The following is a 17,786-nucleotide window of genomic DNA, read 5'->3' on the forward strand; positions in this document are numbered from 1 at the left end:
TTCCTCCGTCCATGGGATTTTCCAGGCAAGAGTACTGGAGTGGGGTGCCATCGCCTTCTCCGAAGGTGTACAATAACAGTGTTGATTTTTTTTTTTTTTAATTTATCTTCACTGGATCTTATTTTCAGTGTGCAGGATCCAGTTCCCTGATTAGGGATTGAACTCAGGCCCCCTGCATTGGTAGCATAGAGTTTTAGCCACTGGGCCACCAGGGAATTCCCAGTGGTGTTGATTTGATTTATTTACATATTGCAAAATGATTACCACCATAGCAATAACTAACACCTCCATCACATCACATCATTACCATTTTTTTTTCTTACCATTTTTTTTTTTAACCATTTCTTTTAGTGATGAAAACATTTAGGAACTACTCTCTTGGCAACTGTCAAGTATATAATACAGTGTTTATAACTAAAATCACCATGCTATATATTAGATTCCTAGAATTTATTCATCTTCTGCGTGCATGCTAAGTCACTTCAGTCGTGTCTGACTCTTTGTGACCCTATGGACTATAGCCCACCAGGCTCCTCTGTCCATGGGATTCTCTAGGCAAGAATACTGGAGTGGGTTGCCATGCCCATCTCCAGGGGATCTTCCAGGGATTCATCTTCAAACTGGAAATTTATACTCTTTGATCAACATTTCCCCTACCCTGAATATCAGCTTGTAAATTTAAATTTATTAAAATCAGATAATATTAAAAACAGTACTTCAGTGGTACCAGCAACATTTTACATGAGGCTATCAGCTATTAGGTTGGACAATGCACTTTTAGACTGATCAGGAGCTGCCCCGTTGCCCACTGCCTACTCCCCTTGGTGTGACCTTGGGCTAGCCTGATCGGAGGTCAATGTCCACATTTTGAAGTTTAACCTTCCAGCTATGGTGTTCTCCTGTGAGCGCAGCCTCTCTGTCTTAGGCCTGGGTCTAATTGGGTCACAATCTCGGGATGGGAGAGGGTTGTTTGAATTGCTGTTGCTTATAGCTGGAGAACCCAGAATGCAGTCTGATGGCCTCAGCTATGTAACACATGGCTGAATGGGTCCCAAACAGACCATATGGGACCACTTTGATTTTTCCATATGAAAAAGCACAGTTAGGTCTACAACAGCCTTTCCCTTCTAGAAACTCACTGCATTGAGAAGAAAGGTTGACAATTTTCCTAGACACTCTAAGCTACTACTTGAATTAGAAATAGTTTAAAAATCAAAAGAATGCCAGGAATGTCTATGGTATTGCTGGCTTCCAGTAAATGCTTATCCATAAATGAATTATTATTACTTCTAATTATAGCAGATTAGCCAATGATTTTTTTTTTAGCTGGAGGAGAAAGCAGATGATTTTTTCAGTTCAATTGCTTTACAACTTTCTGTACATTGTGATTAGGTTAAAAGAAAGTTCATTGGTATATAAATTAGTACATTTCCACAGCTGTTATCTCCTCTAATCTCTTTTAGTCATTACTATTTAACTAGGAAGGAATTAATTTTTTTAAGTGTATGTGAAAAAAGTTCTGTGTGTGCATAAATATATACGTGAAGAATTTCTAAAGAAGCTGCTTGTGAAACAAATAGAGGTTTTACATCCCATGAAATATCTTAAAATAAAAATAGTCATAAAATGCCTACCTTCTGGCTAGATAAAGTTTTATATAATCACATATATAATATATATAGAAAATATTTTTAAAATATTTGTATATAGTTTATGTATGTATATATAATACATGTAATATATATATATTAATTGCCAAAATTTGTTGGATCATGGAGAAAACAAGGGAATTCCAGAAAAACATCTACTTCTGCTTCATTAACTACATAAAGCCTTGACTGTGTGGATCACAGCAAACTCTGAAAAATTCTTAAAGAGACAGGAGTACCAGACTGCCTTACCTGTCTCTTGAAAAACCTATATGCAGGTAAAGAAGCAAAAGTTAGAACTGGACATGGACAAACATACTGGTCCCAAATTGGGGAAAGAGTACAAGGCTGGATATTGTCACCCTGCTTTTATATGCAGAGTACATCATGAGAAATATCTGGCTGGATGAATTACCAAGCTGGAATCAAGATTGCTGGGAGAAATATCAACAATCTCAGATATACACATGATACCACTTTAATGGCAGAAAGTGAAGAGGAACTAAAGAGCCTCTTGATGAGGGTGAAAGAGGAGAGTGGAAAAGCTGGTCTGAAACTCTACACTCAAAAAACTAAAATCATGGCATCTGGTCCCTTCACTTCAAGGCAAATAGAAGGGGGAAAAGTGTAAGTAGTGACAGATTTTATTTTTGGGGGCTCCAAAATCACTGTGAACAGTGACTGCAGCCATGAAATTAAAGGACACTTGCTCCTTGGAAGGAAAGCTATGACAAACCTAGACAAGGTATTAAAAAGCAGAGACATCACTTTGCCAAAAAAGGTCCCTATAGTCAAAACTATGGTTTTTCCAGTAGTCATGTACCATTGTCAGAGTTGGAACATAATGAAGGTTCAGCTTCAAATAATTGATGCTTTCCAACTGTGGTGCTGGAGAAGACTCTCGAGAGTTCCTTCGACACTAAGGAGATCAAACCAATCAATCCTAAGGAAAATCAGTCCTGAATCTTCACTTGAAGGAATGTTGCTGAAGCTGAAGCTCCAATACTTTGGCTACTTGATTCAAAGAGCCCACTCATTGGAAAAGACCCTGATGCTGGGAACGACTGAAGGCAGGAGGAGAAGGGGACAGCAGGATGAGATGGTTAGATAGTGTCGCCGACTCAGTGGACATGAATTTGAGCAAACTCTGGGAGGCAGTGGAGAACAGAGGAGCTGAAGTCCATGGGGTGGCAAAGAGTCAGACATGACTTAGCGACTGAACCACCACAACTATATATATATTTTGACTTAGGAAAAAAAAGCCCTGTAAAAATTGCCACAAGGTGGCACTACAATCCAATGAACATTCCAGTCTCTTAGTCTGTTCTTGTCTGTATGGAGTGAGGGTGGCGGGAGACGGGGGCTGATTTACAGGCAATGTGTAGGAGACAGTGGATAAAAAAAGATGAAATAAATTAAGCTGAAGACAGGAGGTAGATTAACATCTCCCTTTTGTCTGAAGGATAATTTCCCTCTCTCACTAGTGTGGATATCTGTCATACAATGAACGTATAGGTTAATAAAGTTAACTATTAAAATGATTTGTTCTTCTTGGTGATTCCGTTTTGTCCTTGCCTTTTGCCAGTGTATTGTGAAGGGAGGGGAGAGGCAGGGAGGAGACCCTTTGGGACATCATCTAGTTTGGGAAAGTTTATCCTGTGACTGGTACGATCTTTGAAGTAGCCACTGTCCACAAAGCTTGTCAAAGTACCCTGGATATACAAATGAATATCATGAAAAGAAGTTGCTACAGAACATAGATTTTTTCTACTTGTTTATTTTGGCATAATTTACCAACTGAATATTTTTAGAAATTATTTCAATATTGAGATTCAAGCTTGGAACACCTCATATAATATGTCTGAGAGTCAGGAAATGAGTGAATTGAATCCTTCTTCCTGATTCTTTGCTTTCCTGTTTTTTTTTTTTTAAACACATGGTACAAAGCTTTAATTGTTTGATGTTTTCTTAATATTTGAAGCTTAACAACATAGCCAAGATTCCCAAGCTATATTAAGATGAAGGAAAGTAGTATTAACAATACAGCTATTAAAGGTTTTGACTATAGGAGGAAAAACTTAGGTAAGATTTTTCTAACAGGCTAACTAAAATTTAAAAGAAAGGATAACATTTCAAGAATGGAGCCCTAAACAAATGATCCAAAAGAAAAAAAAAAAAAACACCTTACTTTCTCTTGTGAGATTCCACTGTGGAAAAATTGTTTACTTATTGACAGTTCAGTTTCTTAGATCTGAAAAACAAACAAACAAACAAAAAAAACACTAGGCATTGTAACGGAGGTAATCCAACATGAGGGAAGCAGATTTGGTCATTTGAATGAGGAAAACTTTTAAAGGATACTAGAACTAATATCTTATTTGACCTGATGATATCTGTGTCCATCTGAGACCTACATCTTGACACATGGATCACATTTTTTGCATATATGAGTAAATGGCTCAGTCACAGCTGGTGCCCAGGTTTGACTGGATGGTTAGCACAGACTGGAGTTTGAGATAAGAGACTTCCAGAAAGCTCCAACTAAGTTCCTGAGCATTTAGGTGAATTCTCCACAGTCATTTACTGATTCTTACATAGACTCTGGAATTGTGCCAGGGCTTCAAGATACTGAGATAAGAAAGAATCTGGCCCTTCCAATGGCTTCCAGTCAGAGGGGGAGTCAGAAGTAGGAGGCAATAACCTCATCATGATCAAACATTGAAGGCAGGAGGAGAAGGGGATGACAGAAGATGAGACGGTTGGATGGCATCACCGATTAGATGGACATGAATTTGAGCGAGCTCTAGGAGTTGGTGATGCACCGGGAAGCCTGGCGTGCTGCAGTCCATGGGGTCACAAAGAGTCGGACTTGACTGAGCAACTGAACTGAACTGAACCTCATCGTGATGTAGTGAGTCTTTCCTTTCTGAAACACCAGTAAGCATCCCACTCCCTCCAGAATGGAAATGGCCCAACCTGTGTAGTTGTTTCCTCCACAACTGGTCTCCATCGTTAGTTTCAACTCTCTCTCTCCTAACCAAGGGCAGCCACACTAAGCTATTCTCTTTTGCTAGAATTTGTCCTACTCTTTCCCCACATCTCTGTTTTTGCTCAAGCTGTTCCTCCTTCCTGGGAGGTCCTCCCTCCCTCCCTCCCTCCCCCTCCCTACCTCTTCTGTCCATTAAGATGCTTTGACTTAGGCCCCTCTAGATCAGACATAAGTGTCATCTCCTGCAGAATACAAGGAGTAGATGAAATAAGTCCCTGTGGGTAGCCAGAGACTAGGGTTCTAGCACACTCCCCACCCTCAAACACACACACTAATTTGTCGTGTTCTAGCCTGCAAGCGGCCCATTCATCCGGGCTTCAGCCTGTTCTTGCCTAATGGGCTGTGGGGTGGTTGGATTTTATTGTACTACTTACTTCAGATAGCTCTTCCCCTTATGACCAGGATCCAAATTAATCTTGCAAACCAGGACTGAGGCTGCCCTTTTCTGTCTGGTTACTTCCTGAGTGTACCTGAGGTTCTGCAACCAGCCTCGATCTTCCCTTTTCACTGACCCTCTTTCCCTGAACCTTCACCTGGAGACCTAGGCTGGGTGCTCGAGAAAGGGGTAAAGTGACAGGCTTGTTAAAGCTGGAAACCGGAACCAGGCCCACCAGGAGGCACCCTCTAGCAGATCCAAACACTGGGCCCAGGGCGAGAACCCTGGTGGAAGGATGCGGGTGGCAGGCTCGACAAGGGGAGGGGCTGCTTCTAAAAGAAAAAGAAAAAAAACAAAAAACAAAACACAACCTTGCTTGGAAATAAGCCTGTATGCGTGTGTGTCTGCCTGTATGTGTATTTAAAAACAAAACCACGTTAAAGGAGCCGCTCCCTACCCCACAGGTCCGACCACCCGCTGGGAGTTTGCGAAGCAAGCAGAGCAATACGAGTGGGAGAGACTCATCCATGCGCCCACAAAGTGCCTCCTGTCTTGGAACCGCTCGCCCAGGCCCCGCGGGCTGCTCCGGGCAGCCAGCTCCAGCCCTTCTGTCCCGCGCGCACAAGCTGCGGCGAAAGAGCGAACCTTGACGCAGCCAGAGACCCGCAGCGCCCGCAGCGGCCGCCGATTCCCCAGTCACCGCCTCTCCCAGCCCCGCGGCCTGGGCAGTCAATCAAGCCCGACCGGCCCCGCCCGTGGGCTGCAGTGGAAAGCCAATCAGAGCCAAGCTCCGCAGCGATGAGCTCAGTCGGCTTGCTTCCCATTGGACGGCTATATTAAGAAAGTCGCAGAACTCTTTAAATAGCGGGCGCTAGGGCCGCAGCCCGCATCTGCCGCCGCAGTCGGGCTAAGTTCGTGTTCTCTCTTGTGTCTTCGCCTAGGCCTAGGGAGATCCAGGAGGGAGCTAGGCCGCGTCCGCTTGCTCTGGCCACCGTTTGCTCACAAAGGCGCCGACCCGGGACCCGGGGCGAGGAGAGCGGCCGCCACTCGGGAGCAGCGCGGAGACGCACCGTGCACCCTATGCCCCCGAGTCCCCCACCGCCTCCGCCGCGGCAGCCCGATCACAACGAGAGAACGCGCGCTATCCCGGGACCTGGGTGCAGCTAGCGACCCTTGTCCCCAGCGCGCAGCCCGAGGTGAGCAGTGAGCGGCGAGCGGGACGGCAGCGAGGCTTTCGCGGGGCCCCTCCTGCTGCCTGGGCCCGGCCCGCTCATGGCGGCCATCCGCAAGAAGCTGGTGGTGGTGGGCGACGGCGCGTGCGGCAAGACGTGCCTGCTGATCGTATTCAGTAAGGACGAGTTCCCCGAGGTGTACGTGCCCACCGTCTTCGAGAACTATGTCGCCGACATCGAGGTGGACGGCAAGCAGGTGGAGCTGGCGCTGTGGGACACGGCGGGCCAGGAGGACTACGACCGCCTGCGGCCGCTCTCCTACCCGGACACCGACGTGATCCTCATGTGCTTTTCGGTGGACAGCCCGGATTCGCTGGAGAACATCCCCGAGAAGTGGGTGCCCGAGGTGAAGCACTTCTGCCCCAACGTGCCCATCATCCTCGTGGCCAACAAGAAAGACCTGCGCAGCGACGAGCACGTCCGCACAGAGCTGGCCCGCATGAAGCAGGAACCGGTGCGCACGGATGACGGCCGCGCCATGGCCGTGCGCATCCAAGCCTACGACTACCTCGAGTGCTCGGCCAAGACCAAGGAGGGCGTCCGAGAGGTCTTCGAGACGGCCACGCGCGCCGCGCTGCAGAAGCGCTACGGCTCCCAGAACGGCTGCATCAACTGCTGCAAGGTGCTATGAGGGCCGCGCCCGACCCGCCTGCCCTACCAGCGCGGCTCCCCATCCCGGGCCCGTCCCCTACGAGCCCGGAGAAGGGGAGACCCTTGCCCCCCCAAGGATCCCCACCGGACTGCCTGGCGTCTGCTTTCAGCCCCGGCAGCCGTGGCCTGGAGACTCAGGCTCTGGCGCCCAAGAATCGGCCGCGTGGTAGGCACCGGGCGCCCCCTTTCCAAGTGTCTGTGCGTCCGGCTGTGTGGCACAGGCTTGGCCACCCCGCTGAGTGCCAAGGGTCCCCTGAACACCATTTTCTGAAGAGCCAAGCCTCTTCAGGGTGTGTGGCTGTGTGTATGTTCGACTCCCCGCCGCCGAGTTTTCACCCCACGCCCGCCCCTGCTCCCCGGAGATGAGCTTGGCGCCGGGGTGCGGCCGCGCCCCATCGGATGTGCGTCTGTAACCAGAGAGCGCCTGCTATCTATCCCCTGTCTGTAACATAGACCTCGGGACCTGCGGGAGGGGAGGGCTGGGGAGGATGGGGTGTTATATAAATACAGATATAATTTTATTTTCGGAGGTAGGATGGTGTTATTTAATGGTGGTGGTGGGTGGAGTGACAGGGCTCTAGAACAGCTCCAGCCGGGTCTGAGTGAGGCGTCATCCCAGCACGACCAAGACTTGGCCATCTTTCCTATCCCTGGGGAAGACATTTGCAGCCGACTTGGGGCCTGAGAGTACACAGCTTCCAGACTCCTGTCTCCTGCCAGCCAGTCCACCCCGGCGAACCCCTCACTAGCCACTGAGAAGGAGGGGTCAAGTGGGCTGCAGGTTGTTTTTGCCATAAGCGAACTTTGTGCCTGTCCTGCAAGTGAAAATTGTTCAGTCCAAGAAACTGATGTTATTTGATTTATTTAAAGGCTAAAACTTTTTTCTTTTTGGAACGAATTCTTTGCACAATTGTTTCATTGTTTGACATTTAATGCACTTGTCATTTGCATAAGACAGTAGCATTCTGACCACACTTGTACGCTGTAACCTCATCTACTTCTGATGTTTTTTTAAAAAATGATGATGACTTTTAAAATACAAGGAGAAGAAAAAGAAACCACTAATTTTTTTCTTTTGAAAAAAGTGGCAACACTGTTCTATTTTGCGATTTTATTTGTGCACGTATGCGCACTCTTTTGATAAAGGGCAGTAACCAGTATTAGGGCCTATCTAAAACCTTTCGTTTTTTTTCCCTCAAGGCAGTCTCTAAAGCTGTGTGAAATTTTCTCTGCATCTCTGTACAGAGAATAAACCTCCCCCTGTGTCTCTTTTCTCCCCCTCCCTTCCCCCTCCAGTGGTACTTCTACTAAATTGTCTTGTTTTTTTTATTTTTTAAATAAACTGACAAATGACAAAGTGGTGAGCTTATGATGTTTACATAAAAGTTCTATAAGCTGTGTATACAGTTTTTTATGTAAAATATTAAAAGACTATGATGATGACATTTATAAAATGACTCCTGTGGTTTAATGATGTGTAAAAATCTTGTGAATTTGAGGGCAAGGGGAGAACTCCACTAGGTGAGGCCCCACTAACTATTTCCCTCCAAGTGTTTGTAGGAAATGGGGATGAAATCTCTTTGAGGATGTGTGGGGGTTGGGTGGCCATGGATGATCATGGCTCCTGCCTGAGGGCCAGAGGTTACCCAGGCTCCCAGTGCCACAACCTTTGACCTAATATGAACTGTTTGAATGGCTTATACACTTGTGTCTAAGTCTATTATGGAGCCTGTGCGTCCTATTCTTTGAAACTTGGAAAGTTGTCATTTGTGCATTCAGATAACTTTTTAGATACCTTTTTTTTGGTTTGTTTTTGTTAATCACTGTCTCAAAGACTGGTTCCTGGGTTCCCTTCAGATCTTCAAGGGGTTACACAATGCCTCCCTGAGATTGTAGGGTGTTATCTCTGACCTGAGCTCCCGGGTAGAAGTGGTGGAGAGCCCAAATCAGAAGCCAATCCTTCTGCCGTGGAACTTTCATTTGAGTGTCTATATGGAGCCCAGAATGCTTTGTTCTAAGTACCAAGAGTAGCTGCCTTACCGACAGAACACTGGAGGTCTTGGGTGGCTGCTATTTAAAGTTGGAGCAGCCAGGTTCTGAGGTGGAAATATGATGAGCTCAAATTCAGACGCTCAGCCTGCTGCAGTGGGTCTCAGAACCAGACAGGCAGATTAACCTTCAGAGACCACATCAAAATCCCTCTACAGGTATGATGGCTCAAAACTGCCAGCCTCAGCAGCTTCCAGGAAAGGTAGCAGATACTGCCGACCTCCCCTGACTACCTAAGACATGTGGTTTTTGTTTTTGGAATCAACACTTTATGGGTTTCTAGGCCTTAGTTGCCTGCCACCCACCCCATCTCTCTGCCTCCCTTCCCCCCAGGCAGAGCAGAGAAGGCCCCTTTTGAAGCCCTTTGCTTTAAAACTTGAGGCTTCTGTCTCCCAGTCTTTCCCCAGACTCCCAAGAGCTTTTGCTGAGTAAGGCAAGCCTGGTTACTGGTGACTTTTCACCCACTTATAAACAAAACACATCAATAACAGGGCCTCCTGCACAGCCAGGCTCATCGGTTAACAGAGGATAATTGTCTGGACTGCTAGAGGCACAGAGCAAGGAGAGGGTCCACTCAAGCTGAGGGAAGGATCCACAGCCTCATCCTTTCTCCAGGTCCTGACCCCACACACCTCCATCCCTCAGCCATCTTTGTCTTCTTCATTTTCAAGACAGAAATTTCCACTGAAAAACAAAATGTTGACTTGCAAGTTTTATAGCTTGCAGATCCTTTGGTACCAGGGAGTGCAGGACTCTGGAGAAGAGCTCAAGCTTGGGCTCAGTGCCCAGGATTCAGCTTTGCAACCAGCCAAGAGCCTGGAGACCTTTTGAAAGGGCCTTTTCTGGGTTTCCTGCCTGTTCTAATCTGCCTGGTACCTATTGCTGTCTGTTTTTCATTTTTGTTTTTTTTTCAATTTTAGGAAGACAGCCACCCAGATGACGCATGGCAGCCTGGGTTATGCTTGTTTTTAAATGCATGGCATTTAATAATGCTGCCGGAACACACTCTTCTTGCTGCATTAGATCCAACTGGAAAATATAAAGATGAATTGCTGTAGGCTGGAAAATCAATTAGGAAAAAAAGAGGCAAAACATCTGGTGTTACTCCTAGGAGATGAACATTCATTTTGCACATTTGAAATAAATGTGCTGAGTTCATTTAATTGCCTGTTGAATGGTTTCATGGATAATAGTGGGGTGTTTCATTGATCCTGGGCATTTCATAGCAAAGGGCACTGGCTTGGGTTCTTATTTAATCTTAATTTGAAGTCAGTCTGGCTTGTGTTTCTAGGGTCTTTTTTCACATGTGTTTCCGTGTACTTAGAATAGTGGTGAGTTAGAATCACGTGGAGGGCTGGTTAAAACACAGATGGCTGGGCCTAGCTTCCAGTGTCTCTGATCAGCACATCTAGGGTGGAGAACAAGTGATGCTGATGCTGCTAGTCCAGGGACCACACTTTGAGAACCCCTGGCTTGGAATAAGGGAGAGTTCTGGTCATTATACCGGGGAGGGAGGTTGTTTCAGCAGTAAAGGGAGTCACATTCCTGAGGCTGATGGTGCAGTGGCCTGTAGCCCTGACTGCCCTACCTTAGGGAGCACAGCACTAGTTTTCAGAGAAGTTCAGGGAAGTTTTCAGAGAACTTCCCTCCTAGGAGGACCCACACATAACCCCAGTCTTCTCTTCTTCACACTCTGGTACAACAGGGGGTTTAATGCCCTTCAAAAGATTTCTTTCTGCCATTCCTGAGTTCAGACTGCAGCAGCACTCTGCTCTGCTAAGGCAAGGGTAAGACACAGTCCTTGCCCTGGTGGGTGAGGCAGTTCCAGGAAGGCATCCACTGAGCATGCTCAGATGGAGACATCAGGCCCAGGGCACACTAGGAGCCAAGGTGAAGGTGGGAAGGGCTTTATAGAGAAGGAGACATTTGAACTGAATCTTAAAACAGGGGTGGATGATGTTCAGATGGAAGATACAGCTTCTTTATATTACTGTGAGCCTGGCCTCTGGAGAATACAGCTCTCTTGGGTGAGAACTACCTTCTACTTTTAGCCCCTCTGGCATGCATTTCTTCAGAGAAGAAAAATGATGTTTCCCAGCCAAGTCAAACACAGCCTCTCCCCGGCCCTGCCTGTCCACACACAGACTAGGAATGGAGGATGGTGATGATGGTTTCATTGTTTTCTCTGTGCCTCCCAGGGATGCGGGGCAAACACAAGGGCCAACTTTGTGAGAACTGTACTCCTGGAAACACGTAGCCTGGGCTCAAGGACGTGGCAACACCCCAAAGGGACCTGGTACTCCAGTCTGTTGTGGGACAGACCCTTAACCACTTTACTTGGTACATCTTCTGGCTGGAGAGAGAAAGTGGGTACTCAGGCTGCTCTTTCAATCAATTCTTTCAGCCCTTTTCCTGGCCTGGGAGGTGTAAGAGTATGGAGGACCCTGGTTCATTTCTTTTGGATATTTATTGTTGACTAAAGGACACTGTGCCTGGCACTGTGCTAGGAACTTGGAACTCAGTAGACAAATAGGTAGGCATGGTCCCTCCCTACATAGAGATTTCAACCTCTATGTCTGTACAAGTAATAATAACAATGATGATGACAATAGCTACTATTTATTGATGAGGCATCAGGCCCTGTTCTAAGCTCTTTATTTGTTCTATTTTATGTCTGTATTGGGCTTCCCAGTGGTACTAATGATAGAGAACCTGTCTGCCAATGCAGGAGACGTAAGAGATGCAGGTTTGATCCCTGGGTTGGGAAGATCTCTTGGAGGAGGGGATAGGAACTGTGGTCTCAGAAAGTAGACCTTAGGCAACACAGAAAGGGGATTCCTTTGTCTTTCTGAGGCCCTACTCTAAGTGACTTTAAGGTATTGCTGGGTGGTAATGGGGTGTGGGGAGGGAGGGAAATTTCTGCTCCAACTGGGAAGAATATTATCCATGTCTGGGCAGGTGGGAAAGAGAAGCAGCACTTCTGAGGTTTTCCATCATGGTTCTTCGAGCTGGGATCAGAGCAAGTATCCCCAGGTAAAGGCATTGTGGGATAAGAGTCGTGGTTGTGATGCTCAGCCATCCTGCTTTACATGGAGATTGGTTTCCTCATTGCTGACCACAAGTCGGGATGCCTACAGGCACTATCTGGCACAGAATTGGATGGGTTTATAGGTCAGCTGAACCAAGAGGGAGCCATCAGAGCACAGGTGGCAATGGAAATCCTTGGAGAAGAAATGAGATGATCCAGGAAGTGTTTGTGGAGTGAGAGGGGATTCCTGGTCACATCCTAACCCCCACAGTGAGAAAGTTGGCAAAACTCAACATTCAGAAAACCAAGATTATGGTATCTGGTCCCATCACTTCATGGCAGATAGATGGGGAAACAGTGGAAAGAGTGACAGACTTTATTTTGGGGGGCTCCAAAATCACTGCAGATGGTGAGTGCAGCCATGAAATCAAAAGACACTTGCTCCTTGGAAGAAAAGTTATGACCAACCTAGACAGTATATTAAAAAGTGGAGACGTTACTTTGCCAACAAAGGTCCGTCTAGTCAATGCTATGGTTTTTCCAGTAGTCATGTACGGATGTGAGAGTTGGACTATAAAGAAAGCTGAGCACCAAAGAGTTCATGCTTTTGAACTATGGTGTTGGAGAAGACTCTTGAGAGTCCCTTGGACAGCAAGGAGATCCAACCAGTCCATCCTAAAGGAAATCAGTCCTGAATATTCATTGGAAGGACTGATGCTGAAGCTGAAGCTCCAATACTTTGGCCACCTGATGGGAAGAACTGACTCATTTGTAAAGACCCTGATGTTGGGCAAGATTGAAGGTGGGAGGAGAAGGGGATGACAGAGATGGTTGGATGGCATCACTGACTCAATGGACATAAGTTTGAGTAAACTCCGGAAGCTGGTGTTGGACAGGGAGGCCTGGTGTGCTGCAGTCCATGGGGTCACAAAGTGTGGGACACGACTGAGCAACTGAACGGAACTGAACCCCCACAGTGAGGACAGAGGCCATGTCTGCTCCCTCACTGCTGTGTCTCTACTGCCCAGTAGGTGTTTGATCCATACGAGGACCTCAGTAAGTAGCAAGAGAGTGAATGAATTGATTAAAGAAAGGACAGAAATTTAGGGAGCACCCACTTCTAAGAGACCCAAGGAAGTGACAAAGACTGAGAACACCTGCTGTGGGGCATGAGAGAAAGGTCAGTTAAAAAAATGACAGGACTGCACGAAGGGTCGCACAATCCACAGATACTGGATACTCGGAATCAAGCAGATAGATCACTCTGTTCTGACAGGAGTTATGCATGATGCAGCAGTGACAAGTAACCAACTGTTTTTGCTGCAGAGGCTGAGTCTAGGCAAGTTGAGAAAGTGCTCCTGTGAGGCCAGGTCTTGGGTGCCGACAGCAACTAGGGAAGGCCTTCTCTGTACCCCACCTCGCAGGAATCACAATGTGCTCTTGGCCTGGTGAGGTTTCTGGGGAAGTCCCCCCAGAGACCCCAAGATGAGCAGGCAGTGGAAGCACATTTCTGAGGCTGCAGGCCAACCTCTGCAGGACCACCTGGGGGTTTTGGGAGTCCTCAGTGGTTGGGCTCTGCTGTGGGCTGAGCTTCAAGCATCAGAGAGAGCTGGGCAGTTTTGGTTTCTGGGTTGGGAGCTTGGCATAACTGGCCATGCTTTTCATTTTAGAAACCATGATCTGAAAGCACAATTCTAAGGGGGTATGCAACCAGGCCTTGCGCTTTAATGACTCTGCATGACCTCTGTCCTCTGGCTGTCATTTGGAGCTATTTTTCTTCTCCCTTCAATCTTGAAAAGGGAAGAAACAAATCTTCTCAGAAGCAAGTTCCTCATCCCTTTGTTAATGATTGATTTCATTTGATTCCAGGACTTGTTTAACCTTTGGGTAAGCAATTAAAACCTTCTGAAGGCACCTAAAAGGAATGCAGGAATGTGTGTGCTATTTAATGGTAGAGAGATTATAAATGGGACTCCGACAGAATAAAAAGTATTATTTATATGAGTGCTAAAAACAGTCACTTGTAAAATACACACTCATCCGTAACAGCCAAATATGGCAAAGCATGATATCTGGTCGCATAACCAGGCTGACTCTGTAAATAGGGAGATCAGTCCATCCACTCCCTTCCTCTCAGCTCAGCAATTCTGTGGCTACAAATTTCCTCCCAGAAAGTCTAGAATTGTAGGCCAAATGGAGATCCAAACTACATGTACAAGATAACACCATCATAAACGAGCCAGTCTGGGATCTCTGAAGGTGTGTGTAGCTGTGCCAACAGAGAATTGTTCAAAGTTTTTACTTCATGGGTAATGGCAGAAATTACAGACTGTATCATTGGTTGCCTGCCAAATCTGAACGCACGAAGATGAAATGCCGTGAAGGCAAAAACAATTCAAAAAGGGAAAAGACTACTAATCAGGCATAAAACGCCATGAGTTCTCCAGTAGACTGATATGATCCAACCTCCATCCATGACCTAGTGACCAACTAGTAAGAAGGCTCACCAGTTAGCCAAGGGAATTCAGAAGGCCCAGCATCATCATGGGGTGTGATATGGACCATGGGGTGGGGTGGGGTGAAGAGCAGGGCCCAGAAACAGCATCAGCGGGGACCATGGACCGATTCTGGGCACATGTAACCCTCTTATCCTCAGCTGGATGTGGGAAGAGATGGTAGCTCAGGGAGTTTGCTAGGGACCTCAAGAAAGAGGGGCAGGAGTGGAGCAGTGCAGATGTGGTCCCCAGCTCTTGTCACTTCTCCCTCTGTATTGCCCATCTTTTTCAGCTGCAGGGAAGTCAGGGTGCTTGGTGGGAAAGTTGAGGCTTACAGGCAGAAGCCCCTGCTCTGTCCTTCACGATCTGAGTATTATTGGACCAATTACTTTTACTGTCTTCTGCCTCAGGTTCTTTCTTTGTAGAATGGAAATAATTTTGGAGATTAAACAAGATCAAAACAAGTACTCGGCACAGAACCCAGCGCATTCTAAGTCCCAGTAAATCTTGATTAACCCTCCCTCTCATGGATTCATCTTAGCACCTTAAGCACAAGCAGAAATGGGATAAATCTTGCTGGATAAATGAGTGTGTAACAATAACCACTCGTTTGTTTGTCAAGGACTTTTTCAGTGGTAAGCTCCTCAGGATATCACATCATCCTCATTTTTGCAACCTCAGCTTCCAGCTAGAGGTTGGGCATGTAGTAGTTGCTTAGTAACTGCTAAGGTACTGAGTAATAGCTCAAGTTCAGAGGGTCCTTGATAATCCAGAGATTTCGTAGGGTTCAGTTCAGTTCAGTCACTCAGTCGTGTCCAACTCTTTGTGACTCCATGGACTGCAGCACGCCAGGCCTCCCTGTCCATCACCAACTCCCGGAGTTTACTCAAACTCATGTCCATTGAGTCGGTGATGCCATCCAACCATCTCTGTCATCCCCTTCTCCTCCTGCCTTCAATCTTGCCCAACATCATGGTCTTTACAAATGAGTCAGTTCTTCGCATCAGGTGGCCAGAGTATTGGAGTTTCAGCTTCAGCATCAGTCCTTCCAATGAACACTTAGAAGTGATCTCCTTTAGGTTGGACAGGTTGGATCTCCTTGCTGTCCAAGGGACTCTCAAGAGTCTTCTCCAACACCATAGTTCAAAAGCATGAACTCTTTGGTGCTCAGCTTTCTTTATAGTCCAACTCTCACATCCGTACATGACTATTGGAAAAACCATAACCTTGACTAGATGGACCTTTGTTGGCAAAGTAATGTCTCTGCTTTTTAATATACTGTCTAGGTTGGTCATAACTTTCCTTCTAAGGAGTAAGTGTCTTTTAATTTCATGGCTGCAGTCACCATCTGCAGTGATTTGGTTACACAGGATGAATTTGGCACTCGGGGAAGAACTACCCACTGCCTGGGTCCCACAGGATGTGGTGGCAGAAGCTGAGCCATCTGACTGGCAAGAGGAAATTATGGGGGACCGCTAGGCTTTCTCCCTAGGAGCACAGTGCTCGTGAGCCCTCAGCAGAGGCTGGGCGGACCCCATATCCATCTGTTGACCCAATAACACATAACGAGGAGCAGGTGGGCAGCACACGGAGCCAGGGAGACCTTGCTCGCCCTCCTCTCTGACGTGGCCACAGAGTGAAGAAGAATCGGTAACTTCTCCAGATGACAGGAATACCAGGAAAAATGCTGACAACTCCTAAGTGATAGGGAAACGTATGCTAGAAAGATCTAGCCATTAGTCCTGTGTGTGCAAGATCTAGGGCTCAGCTGCTAAGTTTGTAACCTGAGAAAGTTAAGTCCCTGCCTAGTATGCTGCTTAGCAAAACCAGCAGACTCCACACCCCACCATGAAAGGGAAAACAAAGAAATGAGGAGACTTGATCACCTGACCACAGCGCCTCTTAGAGCAAGAGCCCAGAGCTTTATTTCTGCAGGAGTTTACCAAACTTCCCACAAGTAAGCTGGGCAAACTGGTTCTCCTGGAACAGAAGTAGGAGCTGAGCTTAATTAAACTGCAGGATTAGACTGGAGCAGAGGTCTTTGTTCAGAGTTGGCTCCAATTTTGTTTGTCATTTTTTACATTCTCATTGAATAAGAGCAGAAAAATTGAATCATCAGGGACAGAACACAGGGAAGTAATGGAATGGTGTGGACATTCCCATTCAAAGGTGAATCTCTCCCTGCGCACCCTCTCCATATTTTAGCTTTTTCAGATAGCTGACCTTGAACTTGAGTTCCTGGTAATGCCTGACTTTGACTGGATCTGGGTCAGTGTTCTGGGGAGGGCCAGCTACCGATCAGAGACTTGGCTGTTCCCATCTCATTTTGGCAGGTTTTCTCCAAGTGACTTGGAAACAGATACTTAAGTCAACTGCGCCAAGTTCCAAGATCTGAGGACTCTGGGCCAAATCTGGGGGTTGGTGGCCTGGTGACCTCCAGACCTGGGGAGGTTGTACTCTGGCAGTCAGTGGTGGAAGGCGAGGTCAAGGATGGTCACTTGCCTTATCATTTTTGGAAGCAAGGGCTAGTTTCAGAGATTGGGCTGGAAACCGACACTGGGATGAGCTGATTTTGGTGCATCCTCTTCAAACCACACTAAAATTTCTGAGCCCCCGCTTCCCTGCTTTGGTCAATAGGCCAAGGGCTAACATGTCATTTGAGCTCAAGGAGGTAGGACTTCATTGGACCTGAATTTGCTTTCTGGAGGGCAGTAGAATAGGCCATCGGATGGGATTAGCCCATCAGATCCTGGTAGTTCAGGAACCAGAGAGAGAGAAACTCAACGGGTTAGAGCTACCAGGTATGGGTTTAGACCCTGATGAAAAAATCTGGGGGCTCCATCTCAAGGGCAGACAGGCTAAAAATCTCCATGTGGGATTTGATGCAGCTCATGTCTGGACACCTGATCCTTGCTAATTAGTATGGTCCCCCCATCATACAGGCTACTATAGCAGTCAGAACATGAGTCGAGGGTCATGAGCCATGCATCCATGAACATGTCTGTGCTGCCACTGGTTGACCCCAGTTCAAAATGTAGTGGAAGGAATTCAAGCATCAGGTGGTAGAGTTCCCAGAAGGCGAGAACTGCTGATGGTGCTCCCAGGTGCTAGAGAAGAACAGGATGAGGGGAAGACAGGGGAGGGAGCTAGCTAGGGGTGCTCCTTGGAGAGGTCCCCCTGAAGACACAAGCCTGAGTTTTGTTCCCACTAAATCTTCAAAGCAGGGCTCAGACTTCGTCTGCCTTTCCTGACTTCCT

At 46.9% G+C, this 17,786-nt stretch overlaps 1 protein-coding gene across 3 annotated transcripts; it reads left to right on the forward strand.

Annotated features, from left to right (window-relative positions):
• The first annotated feature begins 5,960 nt into the window (after positions 1-5,960).
• Positions 5,961-8,411, forward strand: RHOB (ras homolog family member B). 3 transcript variants are annotated; one of them, XM_081483951.1, is made up of 2 exons: positions 5,961-6,502; positions 6,755-8,411. In XM_081483951.1, the coding sequence occupies exons 1-2, from the start codon at positions 6,347-6,349 to the stop codon at positions 6,935-6,937; spliced, it is 339 nt and encodes a 112-aa protein (XP_081340077.1). In that variant the 5' UTR covers positions 5,961-6,346; the 3' UTR covers positions 6,938-8,411. The 3 variants fall into 3 exon arrangements, with proteins under 3 accessions (XP_081340077.1, XP_081340076.1, XP_081340075.1); XM_081483950.1 differs by having other exon boundaries at positions 5,961-6,475; positions 6,536-8,411; XM_081483949.1 differs by having other exon boundaries at positions 5,961-8,411.
• Positions 8,412-17,786: the final 9,375 nt, after the last annotated feature.

This window comes from Giraffa tippelskirchi, chromosome 4 (assembly GCF_054371585.1).
Source record: "Giraffa tippelskirchi isolate mGirTip1 chromosome 4, T2T-mGirTip1v1.2.pri, whole genome shotgun sequence".
Lineage (NCBI taxonomy): Eukaryota > Metazoa > Chordata > Mammalia > Artiodactyla > Giraffidae > Giraffa > Giraffa tippelskirchi.